The sequence below is a fragment of the Dasypus novemcinctus genome, chromosome 4 (assembly GCF_030445035.2).
Source record: "Dasypus novemcinctus isolate mDasNov1 chromosome 4, mDasNov1.1.hap2, whole genome shotgun sequence".
NCBI classification, from domain to species: Eukaryota; Metazoa; Chordata; class Mammalia; order Cingulata; family Dasypodidae; genus Dasypus; species Dasypus novemcinctus.
Genome location: NC_080676.1, coordinates 90511941 through 90534310, shown reverse-complemented (window position 1 = coordinate 90534310; position 22370 = coordinate 90511941). Strand labels below are relative to the sequence as shown.

General features: G+C 33.2%; 1 protein-coding gene across 5 annotated transcripts in view; it reads left to right on the top strand.

Annotated features, from left to right (window-relative positions):
* The window catches only part of NECTIN3 (nectin cell adhesion molecule 3), a 157999-nt gene that overhangs the window by 25126 nt on the left and 110503 nt on the right, over positions 1 to 22370 (top strand). For all 5 annotated transcript variants that reach the window (XM_058295874.2, XM_058295876.2, XM_058295875.2 and 2 more), the window contains exons 2-5: positions 3277 to 3621; positions 13317 to 13613; positions 16628 to 16745; positions 17964 to 18115. In XM_058295874.2, coding sequence (XP_058151857.1) covers positions 3277 to 3621; positions 13317 to 13613; positions 16628 to 16745; positions 17964 to 18115 — 912 coding nt within the window. The remainder of the gene's footprint in view (positions 1 to 3276; positions 3622 to 13316; positions 13614 to 16627; positions 16746 to 17963; positions 18116 to 22370) is intronic.

Below are 22370 nucleotides of genomic sequence, written 5' to 3'. Positions count from 1 at the left end.
CTTATCCCCGGGAGTCATGTCCCATGCTTGGGACATTTATGTGCTGAGTTTGGATTAGAGAGAGTCCACATTAGCAACAAGAAGGTTTTCAGGAGGTAATCTATAATGCTAGGAAGGTTTTCAAGGAGGTTTTTCAGAAGGCAACATATAATGGTAAACTATGCTTCAGTTTCACAAGAACAAGGTTTATAAGTACAACCGTCAGTCAAGGACCTGGCATACTGGTCTGTCCTCATTTGCTAGCCACTGCCCATGTACTCTAGAAATTCTTACCATTTTATTAGAGATTGGAGCAAGACTTCCCAGGATGGGAATTGAATATTCTTTCAGTTATTGTGTGGGTCTCCACCTACCAAGACAATACCCTGTGACCACTTGAACATATTCATACTCCATACAGGTATGCGCAGGTGCACCCCTCCTCACACATCCTCCATCACTGACACCCTGCACCCAGTGATCCTGCCCTGCTACAGTTGTGACCCTTCTGCAATCCAAAACCTTTCAAAAACAACTCCCCCCCAAAAGAGTAAAAAGAATAAAATTAAAATAATTAAAAAGACAAATACAAAAATAAAAAATAAAAAGTAAATACAAAATTTAAAAAATATTTTTCATTGTGTCTTTCACCACCATATGTTATCTTTTATGTACTGTGACAATTTCTTCTATATGGTCCCCCAATGTCTTTTTTTTTTTTTTTTTTTTGCTTTATTTTCAAGGAGACTTTAGGTTTCAGAAAAGTCACATTGAAAATATAGGGAGTTCTCTTATATCCTATCCCCTCCCCTTCCCACATTTTCCCCTACTGATAACATCTTTTATGAATATGGTACATTTGTTACAATATTGAGGCATTGCTGCTAATTATGGTTAATGGATTACATTATGGATTACATTTTGCACTGTACACTTTTATAAGTTTTCACAAAATTCATAATGGCTTCTATCTGCTTTGCAAGATCATGCAGAACAATTCCAATGTCCTAAAAATGCCCTATGTTCCATCTATTCTATTCTTCCCTCATCCTCCCCTTGGGACCTGTGAAAACCACTAAGTTTCAATTTTTGAAGAATAAGGTTCATAGTTACATGCATTAATATTGAGGGTTTGACATATTGGTCTGTTTTCTTTTATTAGCACTATCTGTGTTCTTCAGATATTCTTGCCCCTGAAATTGAGAACATAGCAGGACTCCCCAGGATGGGAGTTTAATATTTTCTTGTTTATTGTGTGGGTCTCTACTTACTGAGATAACACACATAACATTTTCATATTTCATAGAAGCAGCCACAGGTGTGCACTATCCCATATACTCCCCACCCCCGATGCCCTGCACAGTAACCCTTTCCTGCCATATTTGCCAAAAGAACATTCCCACCATTCTAGTTTTAACCACAGATTTACAAAATCCCCAGAGTTCACCTGTTCCTTCCTCCAGCCCTCCCCACAGTTCCATGCATAGTCCAACCCAAATTCCCCACCATATTTCCCCCCACATTCCAGCACCATCAGTCCTCCTCACATCCTGCACCAACATCACCCTCATCCACTGTCCAACCACCCCCTTCCACCTTATCATAAGTCTTGCCCACACTGAGTATCGGCTCACTCTACTCCTTTTCTGCATCCTGATTATCTATCTTCCAGACTCAAGGTTTGTGAGTTTGCTTAAGTCATTTCAATTAGGTCCACAATAACTGGTCATGTAATATTTGTCCTTCAGTGACTGACTTCATTCAATGTAAGGTCTTCAGGGATCATCCATGTTATCCAATGTGTTAATACTGCATTCCTTCTTATAGTTGAGTAATATTTCCATTGTATGTATATCCCACATTGTCTTTATCCATTCATATGTCTATGGACACGGGTTACTTCCAACTTTTGGCAATAGTGAATAATTCTCCTATGAATGTTAGTGTTCATATATCCATTTGTGTCCCTGCTTTCAATTTTTCTGGGTATATATGGCAGTGGGATTGCTGGATCATATAGCAGTTCTATAGTTAGCTTCCTGACAAACTGCCAAACTGTCCTCCACAGTGGCTGCATCTTCTACATTCTCACCAGCAGTGGATGACTTATTTCTCCTCCACATCCTCTCCGACACTTGTATTTCTTTGTTTTTTTCATAGCCACCAGTCTAATAGGTGTTAGATGTTATCTCATTGTAGTTTTTGCATTTTCCTAAATTAGTGATGTTGAAGATCTTTTCATGTGCTTCTTAGACAGTTAAATGGTTTTGAAATGAGCTGCTCCATGTAAACACCATTGTGTTGAGTCTCTGGGAGATGGAAAAATGTTCCATCTTGTGCTTGCTCTAAGGACCTAAAGTTTGCATGAGAAACAAGAGCTCAGTGGTTGTCACAATGGGTGGTCAGAGCTGGGTGTTTCTGACTCTGAAAAGAGTAATGGTGTGGGCTGGTGTTATCAGGATTTACTATTTTCCAATTTTGAGTTCTTATTTTTATTGCTTCTACAATTGAGTAGTTCTTTAATTAATTTGCCAGGGTGTATTGTGTGGTAACCTTTCCAAGAACTTGTTGAATATGTCCTATTGTCAATAAGCAGCATCTTACTCAACTGTAGTATCCATGAATGTTAGTCTTATTTCCCCCCAAAATATATAGATTTTTGTATCATTGTTTTTAGGAAGGAAATCCATTTCATAAGGAAGAAGTTTGATACCATTTCATTTCAGCTTTTTCATTTGTTGATAAGTGCTTGTAGGATTTTTTTTCCTTCATCCTTGAAGTGGCAAAAATATTTCATATTTATATGAGGTTTCTTCATTAATGTTTTCTGACAATTGGTAAGTGATAAATGAATTTCTTTAGATAGAAACTTTTGACATAGGAAGCCTCCAAAAGAAGACACTTTGATATTATATTTGTTTTTGAACTGATATTTCATGTATTAGTTATCTATTGCTTTATAATAAACCACCTGCAAAATTTAGCCATTTAAAACAACATACATTATTACCTTTATGTTTCTGTGGGTCAGGAATCCAATTACATCTAAACTGGATTATGTGCTTCAGAGTCTCACAAGCTACAGTCAAGGTGTCAGCAGGGAAAGGGGTCTCATCTAAAGGCTTGACTGAAGTTCTTCCCGGAGAACACCTAGCTCTTCTCAGTCCTTTTTATTTCACAATCATGTATGTTTATATATATGATTGAATTTATATAGAGAGTAATGTATACATCAATTAAATCATATTTAGCATAACTCTTTTCCACTTTAAGAATTATACTTTTTTCTCCTCGTAGGTGCCTTAGCTGGATCAGTTATTGTGGAGCCACAGGTCACAGCAGTATGGGGAAAGAATGTTTCATTGAAATGTTTAATTGAAGTAAATGAAAAAAACATAACACAGATTTCATGGGAGAAGATACATGGCCAGAGTTCACAGACTGTTGCTGTTCATCATCCTCAATATGGATTCTCTGTTCAAGGGGAATATCAGGGAAGAGTCTTGTTTAAAAACTATTCACTTAATGATGCAACAATTACTCTACATAACATAGGATTCTCTGATTCTGGAAAATACATATGCAAAGCTGTTACATTTCCATTTGGAAATTCCCAGTCCTCTACAATTGTAACTGTATTAGGTAGGTATTTTTAAATTACTTTTTTCTGGGGGTTTGGTGGGGATTAAAAGTATTCTCAAGAAATTTTGTATATGGTTTGGATTGAGAGTAAAGTAATTAAAATATGATTTTACAAGTAGTTTTAAATTTTGTTATTCTCTGCTCTCTTAATTTAAACAAAATCTTGTCTCTTACCTGCCTGCCTATCCATATATATAACGCTACATGGTTCTTAGTTAGTTAACTGCATGAAAGGTAATTTTAAAGTTGTAATACTAAGTGCTGAATTTCTTTGACGTTTTCATTATTTTTCAAGTTTTCAGGCTTTATTTAAATTGCCATCTTTATTTAAATTTTTTTCCCTTTTTGTTAGTAATGACTGAGGTTTTCTTAAGAGATAGTGACACCTCGTATTTCAGGTTTTGATAATCATATTATTCCTGGTGTTGTAGATATGCATATAGCTATTTGCATCTTGTACTAACTATTGAAGTTTCTGATGGGATTTTAAATAAATTTATTAAGATTAAGAAAACTACTTGAATTTGGGAAGGCTGGTAGTACTTTTGGAATAGCAGAATGCCAATTTCAGGAATAATTGTAATCTGTGGCTGACATGGAACTCTACTGTTTAGATCATTTTTCAAAAAAAGAACTTACTGCTCAGTTACTAGGACTGTTGATAGCTGATAATTTCTAGCTGTATCTCCTTTAAATCTGCTTCAGCTTCTGATTTGCGGTCATGTTCTTCTTGGATGTCCCCATACCAGTGTCTGAGTAGATAGTGATGTCTGAGGGCTAATTTTTCTTGGAGACAGTGATTAAATAAGATGGTAATATGAGGACCTAGCCATTTTTGCCCAACATGGGGGTCCTTTAATGAGTCTTTGCTCTGGATCATCCCTTTGGTTGGCAGATACTTTGTCAGGTTTGCTGATCATTATCCCTATCCAGTCCTTCATTTTCTCCTAGATGTTACAACGTAATAAACTTTTTGCACCCCTCACTTGGTCTTGGTCTGTTTCCTGGACTACCGAACATGTACACAGCCCTGTTACTCAATGGTATAATGCTAGAGTCTCTGAAATTCAGGAAGGCAGTTTCATCCAAATATGTGTTGTATTTTTTCATTTTGAGAGATACTGTTTAAAAATAGAAGTAAAATTAAGTACTTGAGTGTCTAATATGTTTAAGACACTGCTATAAAGTTGTGGAATATAGCTGAAGTTTAAGGAATTCATACTTTTGAAAATTTTCTGATTGGAAGGTAATACATAAATATCAGAAATAAGCACAGGACAACAAAGTTAAAAAAGGTCACAAAATAGTTCAGTTTCACAAAAGTAATACATAAATGTTTTGCATGTGAAAGAGAGAGCTCATGGGGATAAAATCATTTTTCTTTTGTCTTTAACTTTTAGTAGTTACCCTTAAATTAATACCCTGTGACTTGGCTTGACACCTGAACTGTTTATAGAAGATTAACCATGATTTTATCCATGCTAATTTCTCTAGTTTCATCTTGACCATCCCTTGCTCTACCACTCCCCAAAAACCCAAGTCTTGTAATCATAGTAAACTATTTGCAGTTCTGTTAACCTGTTTATATTTTGACATGCACTTTCTCTTCTGTCTGGGTTGACTTTTTTCTTCCTTTCTCTCTTCCTGCATTGTTCTATTTAACTACTATTTATCAAATCATATCCTTTTGGAAGGCATTCTTAACCCCTGTCCTCTAATCTGTTGCTCTTTTGCCATTGTACCTTAAGCTTATCTTTATTGCAGTAGGTCCCATACTGTATTATACGTTTTCTCCACTGTAACCAAGTGGTAGACTGCCCTTGAAAATTTTATACCCCTAAAACCTGTAAAAATCCCAGGCATGTAGCTAATCTATAAGAAATGTTATTTAAGTAGGATATAGGAATGAATTGGTAGTCTAGAAATGTTTTGTCGGACAAATTGTTGAGCCAGTCCTTGAAAGATGGGTAGGTTTTGCGTAGGCAGGAATGAAGTTTAGTAAGAGGTAATTGTAGTAGCATACTTGCACTTGTGGCAATCCAAAATGTCCCCAAACGTTGCCACGTGTCCTCTCAGGGCCAAAATCACCCCTCATTTAGAACCACTGCATTAAAGAATGTTGAATAAACAATTTATTTTATTTTCCCAAAACATTTATGTAAAATACAAGGACTAAAGGATAGAAAGGTAGAGTAGGATCACATTAAAGCCACTTGAATGTTAAGATGGGGAATTTGACCTTTTATCTTTGGAAATCTTTGGAAGTGGTCATGCTGTTTCTCACCTCCCTTTTTCTACTCTCAGACTTTTGCTTTTTAGATATGGTTCATAGACCAACAGCACTGATATTACCAGAGCTTTCTAGAAATACAGAATTTCAGGCCCCTCAGACTTATTGAATGATAATCTACATTTTAACAAGTTAACCAGTGGATCTGTATGCACAATAAAGTTTAAGAAACACTGCTTTTGACCACTTTCTCACCTTACATTGAGGTATATGCTTAAGTTGTAGTAGACCTGCTTTGGGGAGTAATGTGATGAATTCTGTGCTATAGGGAGATCAGTGTAGTGTTTTTGGTGGATTGAATTGAAGAGGTCTTGAAATCATAATAATTAGTTGTCAAGCCATTGTCTCATCTATGAGGCCCTGAAGACTTGAAATTAATTTTCTGTTTTTTGTCTTTCAAGTGAAGAAGGAATATATGCAGGAGCTATTACAAAGGAAGAACTAGCAGGGCTTTGTAACTGACTGGATATAAGAAACAAAGGATGTTTTTGAACAGTAATGTGTTTTGAACCTTGGTGATTGAGTAAATTATGCTATCAGTATTTTAAAATGGGACATCTGAATGAAAATCAACTATTGGGGATTGAGAATATACACTGATGAGTTTAGTATTAGGTTTGTTGGATTTGAGGAAATATAGGTGAAATCATCCTCAGCAAACTGTTAGAAACTGAGGAGTCAAGCTTGATATAAAAAATTTGAGTTGGGGAACATCTGGGTAGTAGTGTTAATTAGATGAAAGTTTCTAATGGAGAAACAAAAAGTAGCTGAGCCCTAGGACTGGTTAATTATTGAGACAGATATTGGAAAATAATATAATGCATAGAAAGTATCATTCTACATGTATAGCCTGGAAGTTAATTCATTATATACAACAGATACTTTAAGGTGTTAGGGATTAATTTTTTTGGAACTTATTCAGAAGGGGTGCTCTGAAGTAGCAAATCCTACAAAGTTAGTCAAGGAAAATCGACAAAGTATAAAGTATTGAGTCTGTAGATTAAGTGGTAATTGGTGACATTAGAGACAACAGTTTCAATGGAATGGTAGTAACAGAAACCAAATTAAGGGATATAGTAAAAATCTCTGGGAAAATTCAATAACAGATGCCCCACGGTAGAATTGTTATTACATAACTGGTTGCTTCTTCTTGATGGAATATGTATTCATTGAAACTATGGTTAAGAGAAGTATTGCTACCTGGAAAAAAAATCATCCACAAAATTATAGACATATTATGTGTATATCCATTTATATAAAAACTAGACATAGGAAAGAAAGGGAAGGAAATGGTATAATATGGTAATGACTAAAAGGATTGTGGAATTGTGTTTAGTTTTCCCTAATTTACTCAATTTTCAGCAATATTGCTGTTCCAATTAAAAACATAGACTGCTGGCCATGATGGCATAACAACAGAGATTGGATTTACCCCTCTTTCTTTGGAACAAGAAAACTGAGCAAATGATATGAAACAGTTACAAACATTGGACAAAGGGCAGTATAGGACTGTGATGCCTGAAATAAGGGAGGAAAAAGGTCAGCCTTATAATTGCTCTACTTTACTGCTTAGGCAGTTTCTAGGTTATAACTTAATGGAAGTGAATTGAAACAACATGATTTTCTAACTGAATTGAAGAAACAGATTGGGGTTTGGAGAGGCTATAATTTTCAGGGCAGAATACTAGAAAGGAGGGAGCAACACAGAGAGCTTCAGAGATCGATAGAAAGGACTTTTGAAGTCTTTGGTTGAATACTGATCTTCATACATGTGAGAAGAAACTTTTGAAATTGGAGAAAGTACCACCATAAAGTACTAGACCTAATAATCTTGATGCTTGTTTTGGTGGAAAACTTCATATTTCCATCAGTTAGAAATCTCATAATGCATAGGGCAAATGGATAGCATCTCAAGGGGTCAGAGTATGCAAATTTGCTAGAGAGGAAAGGATGAATGTGCAGAGAACTTATTTAAAATATTGAAGTATGTGAGATAACTGACTTTAGAAAGTCAATAAAATCTACATCCAGGAGATGTATGCATTTCATAAGAAGTGTAAATAACATAAATTAAAAGTGACTTTAAAATAAATGTTTAAGTTCCTCAAGGAGAAAAGAAGGCTTCTATTAATGATGTAAGTTGTTCAGACCATCTCTCCCATGGGTGAAATATAAAAAAAGCACCTTTCAAAGCTTTAAAGAAATAACAACGTAGGTATATAACTAGACCAAAATCTAGAAGAAAGTGAAAATATAAAAGTGGTTGCCACTGAATGTTGAGAACTAAATTCAGCCTGAGAACATTTGACAATTCAAAAGGAACAACTTAGAGCTTTGAGAAGTGAGAGAAACAATTGTGTTGTGAGTGCAGAGTCTGCTCAGGTTGGGGTACCTGAAAACTCTTCTTATATTCACCTGGTACCCTCAAGGCTTGTATTCTCAGAGTAATATTACACCAGAAGTAAAGCAGTCTTCTGGTAGACTAATAGCCTTGGTTTATAACATTTGAGTAGCTGGAACATAATATAAGGAGATACTGGACTGGTCATTGTTTTGGGGAAGTTAGTAAGCACCTATCTTTCCTGGAGGGAAGGTACCTTTATATTCTAGACTTCAAATTGTTTCTAAAGTTATTATTCAAACACAGACATATAGTCTGTTTGAAACCCTTTTTTGTAAAGTATAAGCAGCAACCAGCACATACAACAGACAACAGAAACAGACCTGTAAGACATAAGGTGTTGGAATTAAAGGACAGAATTCCATTTAAAGGAATAGGTCAATCTATAAAATTTCTGCAAAGAACTGTAAACTACTTATAAAATCACATGGTAGACTTGAAAAAGAATCAAATATTTATAAATGAAATGCAGTTACTAAAATTGAGAATGTGATAGTTGGGTTAACAGCAAAATAGACACAGCTGAAGAGAGAGTCAATGAACTGAATGATAGAATAAGTTGCATAGAAAGCAGGAAAGAGAGAAAGAAAGATGGAAAATACAGTAGAGAGTAAAAACCTGAAGATATAAAGGGGTGGAATAATGTGCATTTAATTGGATTCCCAGAAGATGAGACAGAGATATGGGATCCAGGTGATATTTGAAGAAAGACTGGTTAAAACTTTTCTAGAATAGATGTGAAAAATTAGTCCATGGATTCCAACATAATATGAAAAAGTAAATCTCTTAAACACATTAAATTGAAATTATGGTAAATCCAGGGTAAAGGAGGAATCTTAAAAGTAGCCAAAGGAAAAAAGACAAATTACTTTCAAGAGTAATGGATTAACTGCTCTAGAGCATCAATAGAAATCAGAAGAGCAGGAATGATATAGTCATGAATCTATGAAAAGTAATAAAATTGATAAACTTCTAGTAAAAGTGATAAAAATAGAGGTGGTACAAAATAACTTCAGGAATGAGAAAGAGGACATAGCAAATGGTACAATTAGAAATATGTTAAGAGGACATTATGAACATCTCTACAACAAAATCAGGTATAATTTACAAGAAATTTAAAAGTTCAAGGAAGCTGTAACATCAAAATAAACTCAAGAAATAGAAAACGTGAATGACCCTTTAATCTTTAAATGAATTAGTAAAAGTGTTCCACACATAAAAATCCCTTCTGGACTAGAGAGCTTTCAGTATTCAATGAAGAATTAATATATTAATCTTATATGAACTCTCCCAGGTTATACAAAAAGAGAGCTTGTATTCCAACTCATTTTGAGACTTATAACCTTGATGCAAACAAACAAAAAATAACTCTGCAAGGCCAAAATGTAATTTTTCAATCATGCTTGTGAGCATGGATGATAAAGTCTTTATTCCCAAAATAAATGTAAGGTTGGCTTAATATTATAGAAAATCAATTCTGATACTCTACTGCATTGACTGACTCAAAGAGAAAACATTTTTTTAATAGATGCAGAAAAAGTGTTTGCCAAAATTTAACATTCATTTGTGATTTTAAACCCTCAACCATCTAGAAATTAAAAAAAGTCCTTTTATCTTCTATAGCAGCAGTCTTACTTAATGATGAATTATTTAGTAGCTCTCCTTTTGAGATCAGGAGAAGACAAGGGTGTACCTTTCTTTAACATTGTACAGTAGGTCTTGCTTAAGCAATCAAAAGGAAAAATAGTTATGATGATTGGAAGGAAACAAAACTGGACACTTCACAGGATATAGTATATGTAGGAAATTGGAAAAAATCTATAAATTAGATTTAATAGGTTTAATAAAGTTTGGCAGGATAGTTTACTAAAAAATCAGAATATAAGAGTCAGTTGTATTTTCATAGGCTCAGAACAATTAGAAAATGAAATTTAAAGATTTCAGAATTTTCCATATAATTAAAAGAAATACTTAGGAACATTTAATAAAGGATGTACACTAAATCTATGGGGAAAGTTATAAATTTTATTGATATTAAAATAAGTTCTAAATAAATGGAGATCTATAAACCATGGTTTGGAGAATCACCGTGAGGATGCCATTTGTCAAGTTTGTTTATATATTCAGTATAATCTTGATCAAGGAAAGTGGATTTGGCCCAACTGATAGGGTGTCTGCCTACCACGTAGGAGGTCTAAGGTTCAAACCCAGGGCTTCCTGACTCGTGTCATGAACTGGCCCATGCACGGTGCTGCTGTGCGCAAGAAGTCCCATGCCGCGTAGAGGAACCCCGCGCACAAGGAATGCACCCCGCAAAGAGAGCTGCCCAGCACGAAAAATGTGCACCTTGCCCAGGAGTGGCACCGCACACGTGGAGAGCTGATGCAGCTAGATGAGGCAACAAAAAAGAAACAGATTTTGGGTGCCATTGACAAGAATACAAGTGGGCACAGAAGAACACAGAATGGACACAGAGCAGACAACTGGGGGTGGGGAGGAGGTGGGAAAGGGGGGAAAATCTTGATAAAAATCCAACAGGGGTTTTTTTTGTTTGTTTGTTTTGGTAGAAATTTAAAAACTTATTCAAAAATTCAAGTGAAAATGCAGAAGGAATAAATATAGCCCAGCAATGAAGCTTCATTTTAAAGAAGATGAACAAATTTCAAGAACTTTCTCTTCCAGAAATCAGGACTTACTGAGCTATAATAATTAAGACTGTGTTATTGGGGCAGAGATAGACAAAAACCAATGAATTGAACACAGACTTATAAATATGGGCACTTGATTGGATATGGGTGGCATGGCAGATAAACAAGGAAATGGACTTCTCAAAACATTGTGTTGGTATAACTGATTATTATGGATATAGGGGAAAATAACCCCTACTTTTGATGTGCCCCACAATTAAGGATAAAGAAATAGGTTGTGAAAGGCAAAACTATAAAGTTTTTAGACAATAACTTAGAATATGTTCTAGGGTTGGAAGTAGAGAAGTATTTCTTAGAAAAGGCAAATAAAAAAGTGGTAAATTTGAGTACATCTGAATTATGAACTTCTCATCAAAACACATCATAAGAAGGGTAACAAAGACAAGCCCAAAACTGGTAGAAGATATTTGCACAACATATAATTTACAAAGGACTCCATTCCCAAATATGTGAACACCCATATACCACTAAGAAAGACAGCTGATTGGCTTAAATAGGCATTTTGTAGAAGAAATTCCAAATGTCCCCAAGACAGGAAAAGGTCCTCAAACTCATTCATGTCATGGGGGACAGTGCTAATAACCTGTGAATTGAAATGCAAAATAAAATCTCAAAGATATGCCATTACATGCTTGCATTGAGAAGTAGGACAATATCAACTGCTGGTGAGTATGTGGACCAACAGGAACTGTTAAGATTTGGGAGTGCAGATTGATACTCTGGAAAGTTTTGGGCAGTGTTTGCTAAAGTTGAAAATACTTGTAATAGTAGCACTTTCACACAAGAGATAAACCTTAGAAAGTTATGTACAAGTGTACCACAATACTGTGAATGAGAATGTTTTCTGTAAAATTGTTTATCCCAACAGGAAATAACCCAAATGTCCAACAGTTAATAAAATTTAGCAATTAAAACAAATAAAATTGATAGCACCTTGGAAATGTGCAAATTGAACTATTGTTTGTGTTTGCCTTTGTTGGTTGTAGAACTATAATGAAAAGTAAGCAAACAATGGTTTCTGAAGTCAGTATAATGTTTTCATATTGAGGTTAGAAGGGTAAGATCAGGGAGAGGTACTAGGGACAGTGCTAATAATGTTCTTTGTTAATGCTTGGTGGTGACATGAATGTTTGCTATAAAAGTATTCATTACTTGTGTTGTATGCACTTTTCTCATTATAATAATGTACATTATAAAAGAAAAATACATAAGGAAAAGAGTAATATCTTTTAAAGTAAGAAACAAAAATAAGTCAAGAACAGATAGCATTGAAAGAGCCAATTAAAAATTCTGGTAATAAAAAATAGTCTTTGAAATAAAAGCGCAATGCACTGAGTAAATTATAGGATAGACACAGTTCATGGAGTGCTGAGTATTTATACAGAAGGAAGCACGTAAATATTACTCAGAAATATGAAAAGATATAGGAGATAAGGAGGGTAGAGTGAGAAGTTCTAACATTAAGGTTACTTTCCCCCACTTGGGGAACTTTCCTGTACCAGAAAAGGATGCATGGCATGTATGTTCCAATAAACATAACTTGGTGACATTTCATGGTACCATGAATTTAATGTATATATTATAAACAAAAGTAGTTGAACAAATTTAACAGCCTTAATCAGTTCTTTTAAACATAAGAAATGTTAAAGGTTGAAAGTTTAAAAGGCATGTTTTAAGTGAAATCATGGCTTGGTTGTCATCCAGTGGACTAAGAAAAACATACTTCATCTCCTATGGGTACTTTCAAATGTTTAACATTTACTGGTAACTTATATAAAAGTGTTTGCTTTAAACATTTCTGCTGCAAAATAAGGCATTAAATATTATATGTTAAACCTATATTATATATTAAACCTAATATTATATATTAAACCTAAGACATTAAATATTATATATTAAACCTATATATTTATTTAATATATAAACCTTATATATTAAAACTAAATTTTCCCTACCAGAGTAATAATATCTTTAATTTCATAGTGGAAATTGTCAACTAGCTCACAAAAGTTTTTTATATACACTAATCTTGGGGGCATCTCAACTGTCTGTGTAAAGTAGAATTTACCTGCACAAAGGAGAGCCATATTTGAATGATTATATAAAGTATTGGCCTCTTGTCCTGGCTTATGATCTTCTCTTGTTCCAAGAATCCAGTTGATGTTGGCATTACTTTAAAAGTGTGTGTGTAGATTTTACATGCAGTTGTCCCTAAGCTTATGAAATAGCTTGGAAAGAGGTAAATATATTCTTATTAAAGTGCAACTTTTTTTTTTTTTTTTAATAATTTAAACAGTCGAACCTACTGTGAGCCTAATTAAAGGGCCCGATTCTTTAATTGATGGAGGAAATGAAACAGTAGCAGCCATTTGTACAGCAGCCGCTGGAAAACCAGTTGCACATATTGATTGGGAAGGTGATCTTGGTGAAATGGAATCCACTACAACTTCTTTTCCAAATGAAACAGCGACGATTGTCAGCCAGTACAAACTGTTTCCAACCAGATTTGCTCGAGGAAGACGAATTACTTGTGTTGTAAAACATCCAACCTTGGAAAAAGACATCCGATATTCTTTCATATTGGATATTCAGTGTAAGTAAATGGTAATACTGCTTTTTAAACATAATTCATGCATTTTAATTTTCTTCCTGTGATGTATTTATCAAATTATTTTTAGTTTGAATATTTAATGTAGGATACTCCTAAAACTTTTATTTGTTGGCAGTTTTAAAATTTTCTCTTCAATTTTTTCTTGCTATTTTTCTGGAAAGTTCATTTAACCAGAACATTTTTTATCAGTTCTGGGAAGATGAATGATAGTTGACTTTGAGGTTGCATTCCAACTTAAAATTATTTAATCTTGCTCTTTATAGACCTTAAGAGTAGGTTGGAGTTAAGTGAATTGTTGGAATTTGTACCTTAAAATACACAGTACTTAGGGTAACAACTTTTTTCATTTTAATTCAGCTATTATTCAATTCCACTGATGTTATTTATGCTGTTTTCAACAAGTCTTTTACTTTTCTAAATGCATTTTAATTAGTTTGAAAATCTGTATCTTTAAAATATCTTATTTCCAATCTGAGTTTATTGATCATGTTATGAAATTCTCATAGAGATAAAACAATATTCTAAAGAGATCATTAGAATAATAACTGTTGGAGATAAAAGATTAAAAGCTGGCCTACCTTGTACTTACATTTATTTTGTTAAGGAGTACCCTCTTTTCTGATTATTTGAGTGTGCATGTATGTGTGGGATACGTGTTTCCCTTCTCTATAAAGTTTATCAATATTTGGTACATTCTTTATGATTTGTGTAGCATTTTAAAATTTTCGAGTAAGAGAGGTGATGGTACAGGTAGCTTCTGTAGACATAGCAAGGATGATGAAAATTTAGGCAAATTAGAAGTAGAATTAGGTGAATGTTTAGGTTCTGCTGTCATTTTCATCCCTGGACAGATCATAGATCTGGACAGTTAAGTTTTTGAAGCAGGTGTTCTGTGTTTTTGTTATTATTGTTTTTATTTTAATACTGCATGAATGAAATTTTAAATTATTCATATGCATTACACTTTGTTGCAATAGTTTCTAAAACTAATCCAAGGCTCTTTTCAACATTTATAGGGTTAAACTTGAAAACTGGTTGCATGAGTGTTATTATTACCATTGTTTCATGAGTGCTAATATATCTTTTCTCCTTACTTCTCTGGAGGCTCCAACTAAAATTTTTCTTTTCCCCTCTCCTACCTTGCTTTCACACTCTTTTTTCCTTTTTCTAGTAAAATTCAATCCCCAGTTGTAAGTACTATCAATATTTTCTCACATATTTTTCCTTCCCTGTGTCTAATAATGACTGAAATTTTCTTCAATTTGTATTATTTTTAATAGTTATTAATATTTTGAGTGTAATCCTAAAAATATAAAAATATTTTTTCTAATATAAGTCTTTATGATTATGGCTTAGATTTATTGCTTAGAGTAAAATATCCTTGGAATACTCATGACTTTTTTTTTTTTAGTTGGGAACCTATTAAAAATGTGAATCAAGTTTAAGAAGAAGAAGGTCTTATAACCCAATATCATACCTTAAAATTTGGAGATATTTGTTAGGGGGATATTTTAATGCCCCACATTTATAAAAAGGTTAAATTTCCAGCTACCTCTGTACTATTCCTTCAGCAGCATTTTTTACTGCCTATTTTAACATGCAAAAGTATTATTTTGGTATTTCTTTTTGGAGTACCCAGAGCCAGGATTGAACCTGGGACTGTGTATGTGGGAAGCTGGCACTCAACCACTGTACCACATCAGCTTCCCTGACTTGATTTTATCATGTTTTGCTTGTTATTTGTTTTTGTTTTTTCAGGAGGCATCAGGAATCGAACCCAGGACCTCCCATGTGGGAGGCAGGGAGCTCAACTGCTTCAACCACATCTGCTTCTAGACATTTCTTTTTTAAAATGAATAAGGGTGGACCTTAAAAGTTTTCAGTTTTTGCTACTTTTGGTAAACTTTGATTTTCAATAGATCTGGCTTCTCTGGCAGTTACAGACTGACCTGGTCTTAAACTTTTAGCCATCTACTCCTATCTGGTTTACTATGGAGCTGACAAAAAAGATGGAGGTTGCCTGCACTAAGCAATTAGTAGTACTTTCTTAGGGAAACCTTTAATGACTTCCCCCACTTTCAAATCTAAATTAGATTCTTCCCTGTTATTAATATTTTCTCTCTTAGTATCCTATTCTTTTCCTTCTTGGCCCTTATGATAAATTCTAGTTAAATATTTTTGAAATGCCATCTTCCCTTCTTTGTTAGACTGTGAGCTTTATGAATACAGGACCTATGTGTATACTAGATGCCTAAAACAGTGCCTGACACTTACTAGGAGTAAAATCAAATCATGGTTGAATGAAATATTAGCATTGAACTTTATAGTGTAAAGTTATAAATTTATATTGTTGGTAGATATGGATAATTGCTCTTTCAACTAGTTATTTCACACATACTAAAAGACTTTTGGGTGCAGTAAATAGATAAAAGTTCATGTTATAGTACAATTTATGCCCTACATGATTTGCCTCAATTCTAAGTATGTAATGTTAGAAAATTAGTGTCACATCTCTGTATACCCAAAGAATATTAATTAGGTAATTGTAATATGGGGAATCTACTCTCTATAATTGAGATGTTATTTCTTAGGGAGATGTTTCCTTTGAGATTAAACATCTTTTTACAGACAGTTTTATATGGTAACTTGGTGATATGTGGAACTCAAATGTCAAGTCTGAATTAAGTGGTGTAATATATTTGCTTTGCTCAAATATCTCTATATCCTTCATATTACGACTCTTCTGTTATGCCTTTGGTGATTATAAATTTATAAATTTTGTGTTTGGTGACCTTAATAACTAAAATTATACATACTTATAGTTGCCTGATATTTGAATATTTATTGTTCATTCATTCATTCTTATAGTCCTACTGAGTATTGTCCATAGCATTGGTTATGTATGTTGAACGTAAGAAACATGATACCTGTCCTTCTAAAACTTAGTCTATTTTATTAATAAAAGGTAATTTTTCTGCCATGTGTTTATTTTGTAGATGCTCCTGAGGTTTCAGTAACAGGATATGATGGAAATTGGTTTGTAGGAAGAAAAGGTGTTAACCTTAAGTGTAATGCTGATGCAAATCCACCACCCTTCAAATCTGTGTGGAGCAGGTATTATGTTATATACTTCTAAAGAGAAATTATTTTAAAAGTAAAAAGTATTCTTAGATGTGTATTTAAAAATTTTTTAATCAATGAATATGTAATTATAGAAGTAGTGATAAAACTAAATTGAAGAAAGGGTTTTTCAGTGTTCTGCTGCTTACCCCTCCCCAGCTTCCTATTGCCTCAATTCTGTTACTCAGAAGCTATTTTAACAGTTTTAGCAGTTTCTTCTAGTAGTTACCTTCATAGAGCTTTGAAGGTTCTTAAATTGCTACGTCTTGATTTACCAACTTTAAACGCTATTGACTTCTTATAGATGACATTTTAACCCACAAACCCACAAACATACCCATATACACATTCCTACCTTTCATAGTCACAGTGAAGTTGAGCTACTTTGAGTTAAATTATCTAATCAGTGTTTGAATCCCTATGACATTGATTTTTTTTTAACAGTATGTTTAGTTCCATTGCAATGAATGACTTTAGAGTTCTTTTAGTGACTTTATTCCTATTATGGCTTATCGTAATGTGTATACCTGATAGGACCTCTTGTCCAGATTAGTATAGGCACGTTTTAAAAGACTCATTATTGACATCAAGTGGTGCTGTGGTTTTTTATTGGCAGAGAAGCCAACCTTACAAATGAAATTATTTTATAAGTTCCCCTCGGTACTTTAAAAACTTACCATCTTTGGGTAGGGTACAGTATATGTTTACTTAGTTTTGAGTGATGTTCTATAAGATGGCACAGAAGGTGCTACAACATTATGCATTTTAATGAGATCACTTCTCTTTTAAGAAAATTGCAGATATTTTGTGACTAGATCCATAGTCCTCAGTCCTCTAAGAGATATTTTAATCTTATGGTACTGTGGGTATAGCTTTAAATAATACATTTTTCTAATTTTCTAGCTTTCTGATTATATTTCTTTAAAATCACATATATTTTCTCTCCTTCCTATTCTAATATTGTGGATTAGCTAAACTTGTATAAGTTGATATTTTGAAAGAATGGGCATTCTTAATGGATTTCATCCATTCATCTTTATTAAAATGAAGGAATTATAACTTTTATTACAAGCCCTAATATGTAGTGAGTTTTACCTAAACGATATTGGTGCTGTTGCTAATATCTCAAAGATGTAATGTCTTATTTTAAATAACTATTTAAAGAATACATTCTGAAGATATTTTTAATAATTTCATTCTTTTTAAACCTAGGTTGGATGGACAGTGGCCAGATGGTTTATTGGCTTCAGACAACACTCTTCATTTTGTCCATCCACTGACTTTCAATTATTCTGGTGTTTATGTCTGTAAAGTTACCAATTCCCTTGGTCAAAGAAGTGATCAAAAGATCATTTATATTTCAGGTAAGTTACTATCTTCTTGCAAACTGAGTTGCTTAAAATGTTCCTATAATAATAATTATAGCAATAATACTATAATCTAGACAGCAGTTTATATTTGTGAAGAAATAAATTCTGCAGAGTGAGGTTTCCTAAGTAATCTAAAAGGGATACAATAAAGTGTCCTTCTCTGAAATACATTTGTAAGGTGGCATGCTTTTACTAAAGAATTACCAAAAATGTTTATATGACAAGTTTGTATACATTTTAATACCTGTTTATATGGTTAATTTTTCTGGTAAGTGGTATTGAATATTCCCTCTGTAGATGGTACGGTTCTTTTGTCTTCTCATCAAGAACTAACTTTGATTTTCTTGCTGTGATGGCTACTCTGCACACAAATGTCTGATAAATAAAAAGGAATATCAGCTTTAATGAGCTGACTTGTTAAATAATATTGTCACTTAATATGGAACTGTACCATATTGGGTTACTAAGAACTGAAGTAGGAATGCTCCTGAAAGTGTTTTAAGGAAATGCAATTTAAGATGTTTCTTGGTATGAGTCTTTAAGCCACTAAGACTTCCATTTGTCATGCTCTGAATGTTTTTATTTAGTTGACTGAATATAAAGTTGGGGAGTCAGAAAATATATTTGGAGTTAAAAAATGTGTTTTCCTGGGTGTGGCTATAAATAATAAATTATCAGTGGAATGCTTATTTATAAAATCATTTAAAATATGTTGAGTGCCTCCTTATTGACTATAAGAATACAGCAAACTTCATGTCTAACAAAAGGAAAGTTAAAAGGAAAGAGGAAGAGACCCTTGAGATATACAGGTTTGCATTTTAAATATTTAATAGGTCGTAAAGGTTTATATCTCTTTTCAAATCTGAGACTAAATTAAAGACTTGGAAAATTTTTGTTTGTTTAAGTGTTAAGTGATTAAAATCAGTCTCCTTTATTCTTTTCTCACAGAACTTAACATTTGTAGCTTTTTGATTGTTTATTTAGTTATTACTTATCCTCACAATTAAGCAATTTGTTTTGTTTTTTTCAGTACCATATATAGAGTCAGCAGTTAGCGTAGAGCTATGCACATAATCGGGACTCATTTTTTCACAAAAATCTAGCAAGAAGCCTAGAGCTATATATATCCTACCTTACTCTGCTAGTAGCAGTAGCAGTGCTTTGGTGAAAATCTGAATAATATTTAATATTAGTAAATGTTAGTTTCTCTTCCCTTAGAGGATTTTATTAAAAATGCTTCTTTAGAAGAATAATGGTTAAGGTACAAGAAATGCATATTTAGAATATACTTAAAGACTTTACCTTTTATTTCTATTGTATAATTTAATGTGGATTATTACTTGTGAAATTAAACTCAAATATAATTATGCAGTCATTTATGTATTTGGACTCAATTTGGGCACTCATATTACTTATATTACTTAATACATTGGTTATCCTAAATTTCTGTCTTTTGGCATGGTGGGGCCACTTTCCAGTACTACTAACTTATATACAACTACCTGTTAATGAGCCCATGTAGAAGTCTGAATAAGCATTTATTTATAGCTTAACACATCTGTAACTGAACTCCCAATCTTCCTCCTGCCCCTTGCCACCAAACCTATTTCTCCAGCAGTCTTTCTTCTCTCAGTCATTGATAACTATATTCTTATATTTGCTCAGGGTACAGCCCTTGATATAGTTACTCTTGATTTTGTTTTTTCCCTCCACACTATCTACTCCATCAGTAAATCCTGTCAAACTTTTCCATCATGTTATGTACAGAATTTCACCACTTCTCCACATCTTCTATTACTGCTACTCTGGTTCATGCCAACAGCAACTTTTACAGCTCTATTATAACAGCCATGTAATTATTTTCCCTACATTTACTGTTGTTGCCCTCCATTCTGTCATCTAGTGAAAAGGTGTGCCAAATCATGTCACTCCTCAAAACCTTAATGGGGTTTTCATTTACTTACAATGAAAACCAAGTCTTTACAATGACTTATGAGGCTGTATGCATGATCTGATCTCACTTTATCTGTTTGATCTCATTTCTTATTATATCCTTTGCTCAATTCTGCTTCAGCCATACTGGCCTTCTTCCTGTTCTTTGAACACAACAGACACATTCTTATCCCAGACCCTTTGCATTTACTGTTTTCATTGCCTGGAATGTGCTTCCACCAGATAGGCTCATAGCTATTTCCCTCACTTATTTTGGTTCTTTGCTTAAATCTCACCTTTTGCAGTAAGGTCTTCTTCCTTCAGGACTGTATTTAAAATTGAACCCTCTTTCTTCATCTCTTTATTACTTACTATCCTCCATCTTTGCCTTAGATTTCTCTATAGTACTCACTGCCATGTGACATTCTACATATTTGATTTTACTATATGCTTATTTGTTTATCCCCACTAGAAAATAAGCCCTAAGAGGACAAGATTTCAATTGGTGTTGATTGCTTCTTTATTCCCACCATCTGCAGTAATATTTAGCAAGCAATAGGTTTTCATTATATTTTTACGCATGAATGAAAATATTTGTTTAAAAGAAGAAAATCAGGAAAGAATGAAAAATCCAGAATTTGCTTTTATACAACTTTATTTTCTTTACTGGAGAGAACTGAGGCAATACTCGTGATAAAATTCAGTTTTTTTAAATCAGTGTCTACTAAGTCTTATAATAAGGGAAATCAATTTTCGAATAAATAAGAATTATGTGTACTTCAGAAGAACATAGTATTATATGAGATGGTTTTCTTCAAGAAGTCATCAAGAATTAGATATTACTTTTCAGAGTCTTGAATTCAGTACACTACACCAAGTGTAGTTATCTCTTCTAAGAGCTTCTTGGAATATGTCAAGTATCCAAGGTATAATGCTGCCTTTCCAAAATAAGTATTTAATACAACTTAGTAGGCTTTTTTTCAGAATAAGAGACCATAATCATACAAAATAAAATGTCAAACATTTAAATCTTTTCCACTGTAACTTTACTCCAGGAAAAAAGGTATAACATACTTATAAAATTTCTTGCCTCAGTATTAAAATTGATATATTAAAATTTACGCAGTGATTTTAAAAAATATTTCTAAATGAATGTCTATTATGACCAGAGACTGAAACTTCCACTTATAACAGAATAGAATGAGCAACTATTTGAGGGAATGTTCTCAAACATAAGATTTTGGACAAGAAGTCATTGATTCAAGATTGAAAAACTCAATTTCAGTTATTAAATTTTACTGATTGTATAGTGGCAATCTCAGGGGATACTATCTTTTTCCTGGAAATTGTTTTTGTTTTTTTGTGTGTGTTGTTTTTCAGTTTGTTTGGTGTATGTTTTTACCTAGCGTGTCATTTCTCTTTGAAAATAGAAAAACACATTTGTGTGTATCGAATAAGATCCCCTCCGTGCTTAAAACTAAAATTAAAATATATTCCTCTGGAAAACTTGAATTTCAAATCATACAGATTTTAGATTTAGGCATAATATCAGACTTAGGAATCCACACTTACTCAGCAGTCCTTAAACTTTAAAATGCATAGATTTTGTTTATTTTAAACCCCACATATAAAGTTTGAAAGAAAAAGGAATCAATCCATTTCATTTTTTTTTTTAACACAGTAATTATTAGGCTAAAATATATGTTATGGCTATGTGGGCCTTATGGGACTATTTTCATGTTTGACAAAACTTATTAATTAGAAAAAGAAACTTGAATTATTTTTTATTTTTGGGGAGAACTCGGAGTTTATAAATTCATTACATCTGTTATGTACTCATTTATTATACATTCAGCAAAAAACATAAAAAGTAATGTCTGACTAAAAACTGAAGAATGCCTTGGGAAGAATTTAAATCATGATAATTAACTTAAATAAGTAGTTCACAGTGATTACAAAATAGTTTTCTTACCTCCTTACTTGAATTTTGACTCTCATTCTAATTATCTTGGAGCAGAGTAAGAATTAGAAGACACAAATAATGTGCTACGTATATTTATCATGTTTCCATTGCTGAAAGTATGAATAAAAAGTATTAATCTTAGTCCCTTTTTAATGGAATGATATTAATGGTGAGATTATGCTATTTTAACACTGGGGAAGGGAATAATGTAGGTGGGTGGATTGAAAAATTTCTAGTACTGACAAAATTAAATCGCATAAAATTTAAATTGTTTTTGTTGTTGTTGTTGTTGTTGTTGTTATAATCTCTTATTGGATTTCCTGAAAACTGTTTTGTTAAATCTGAGTGAAATGG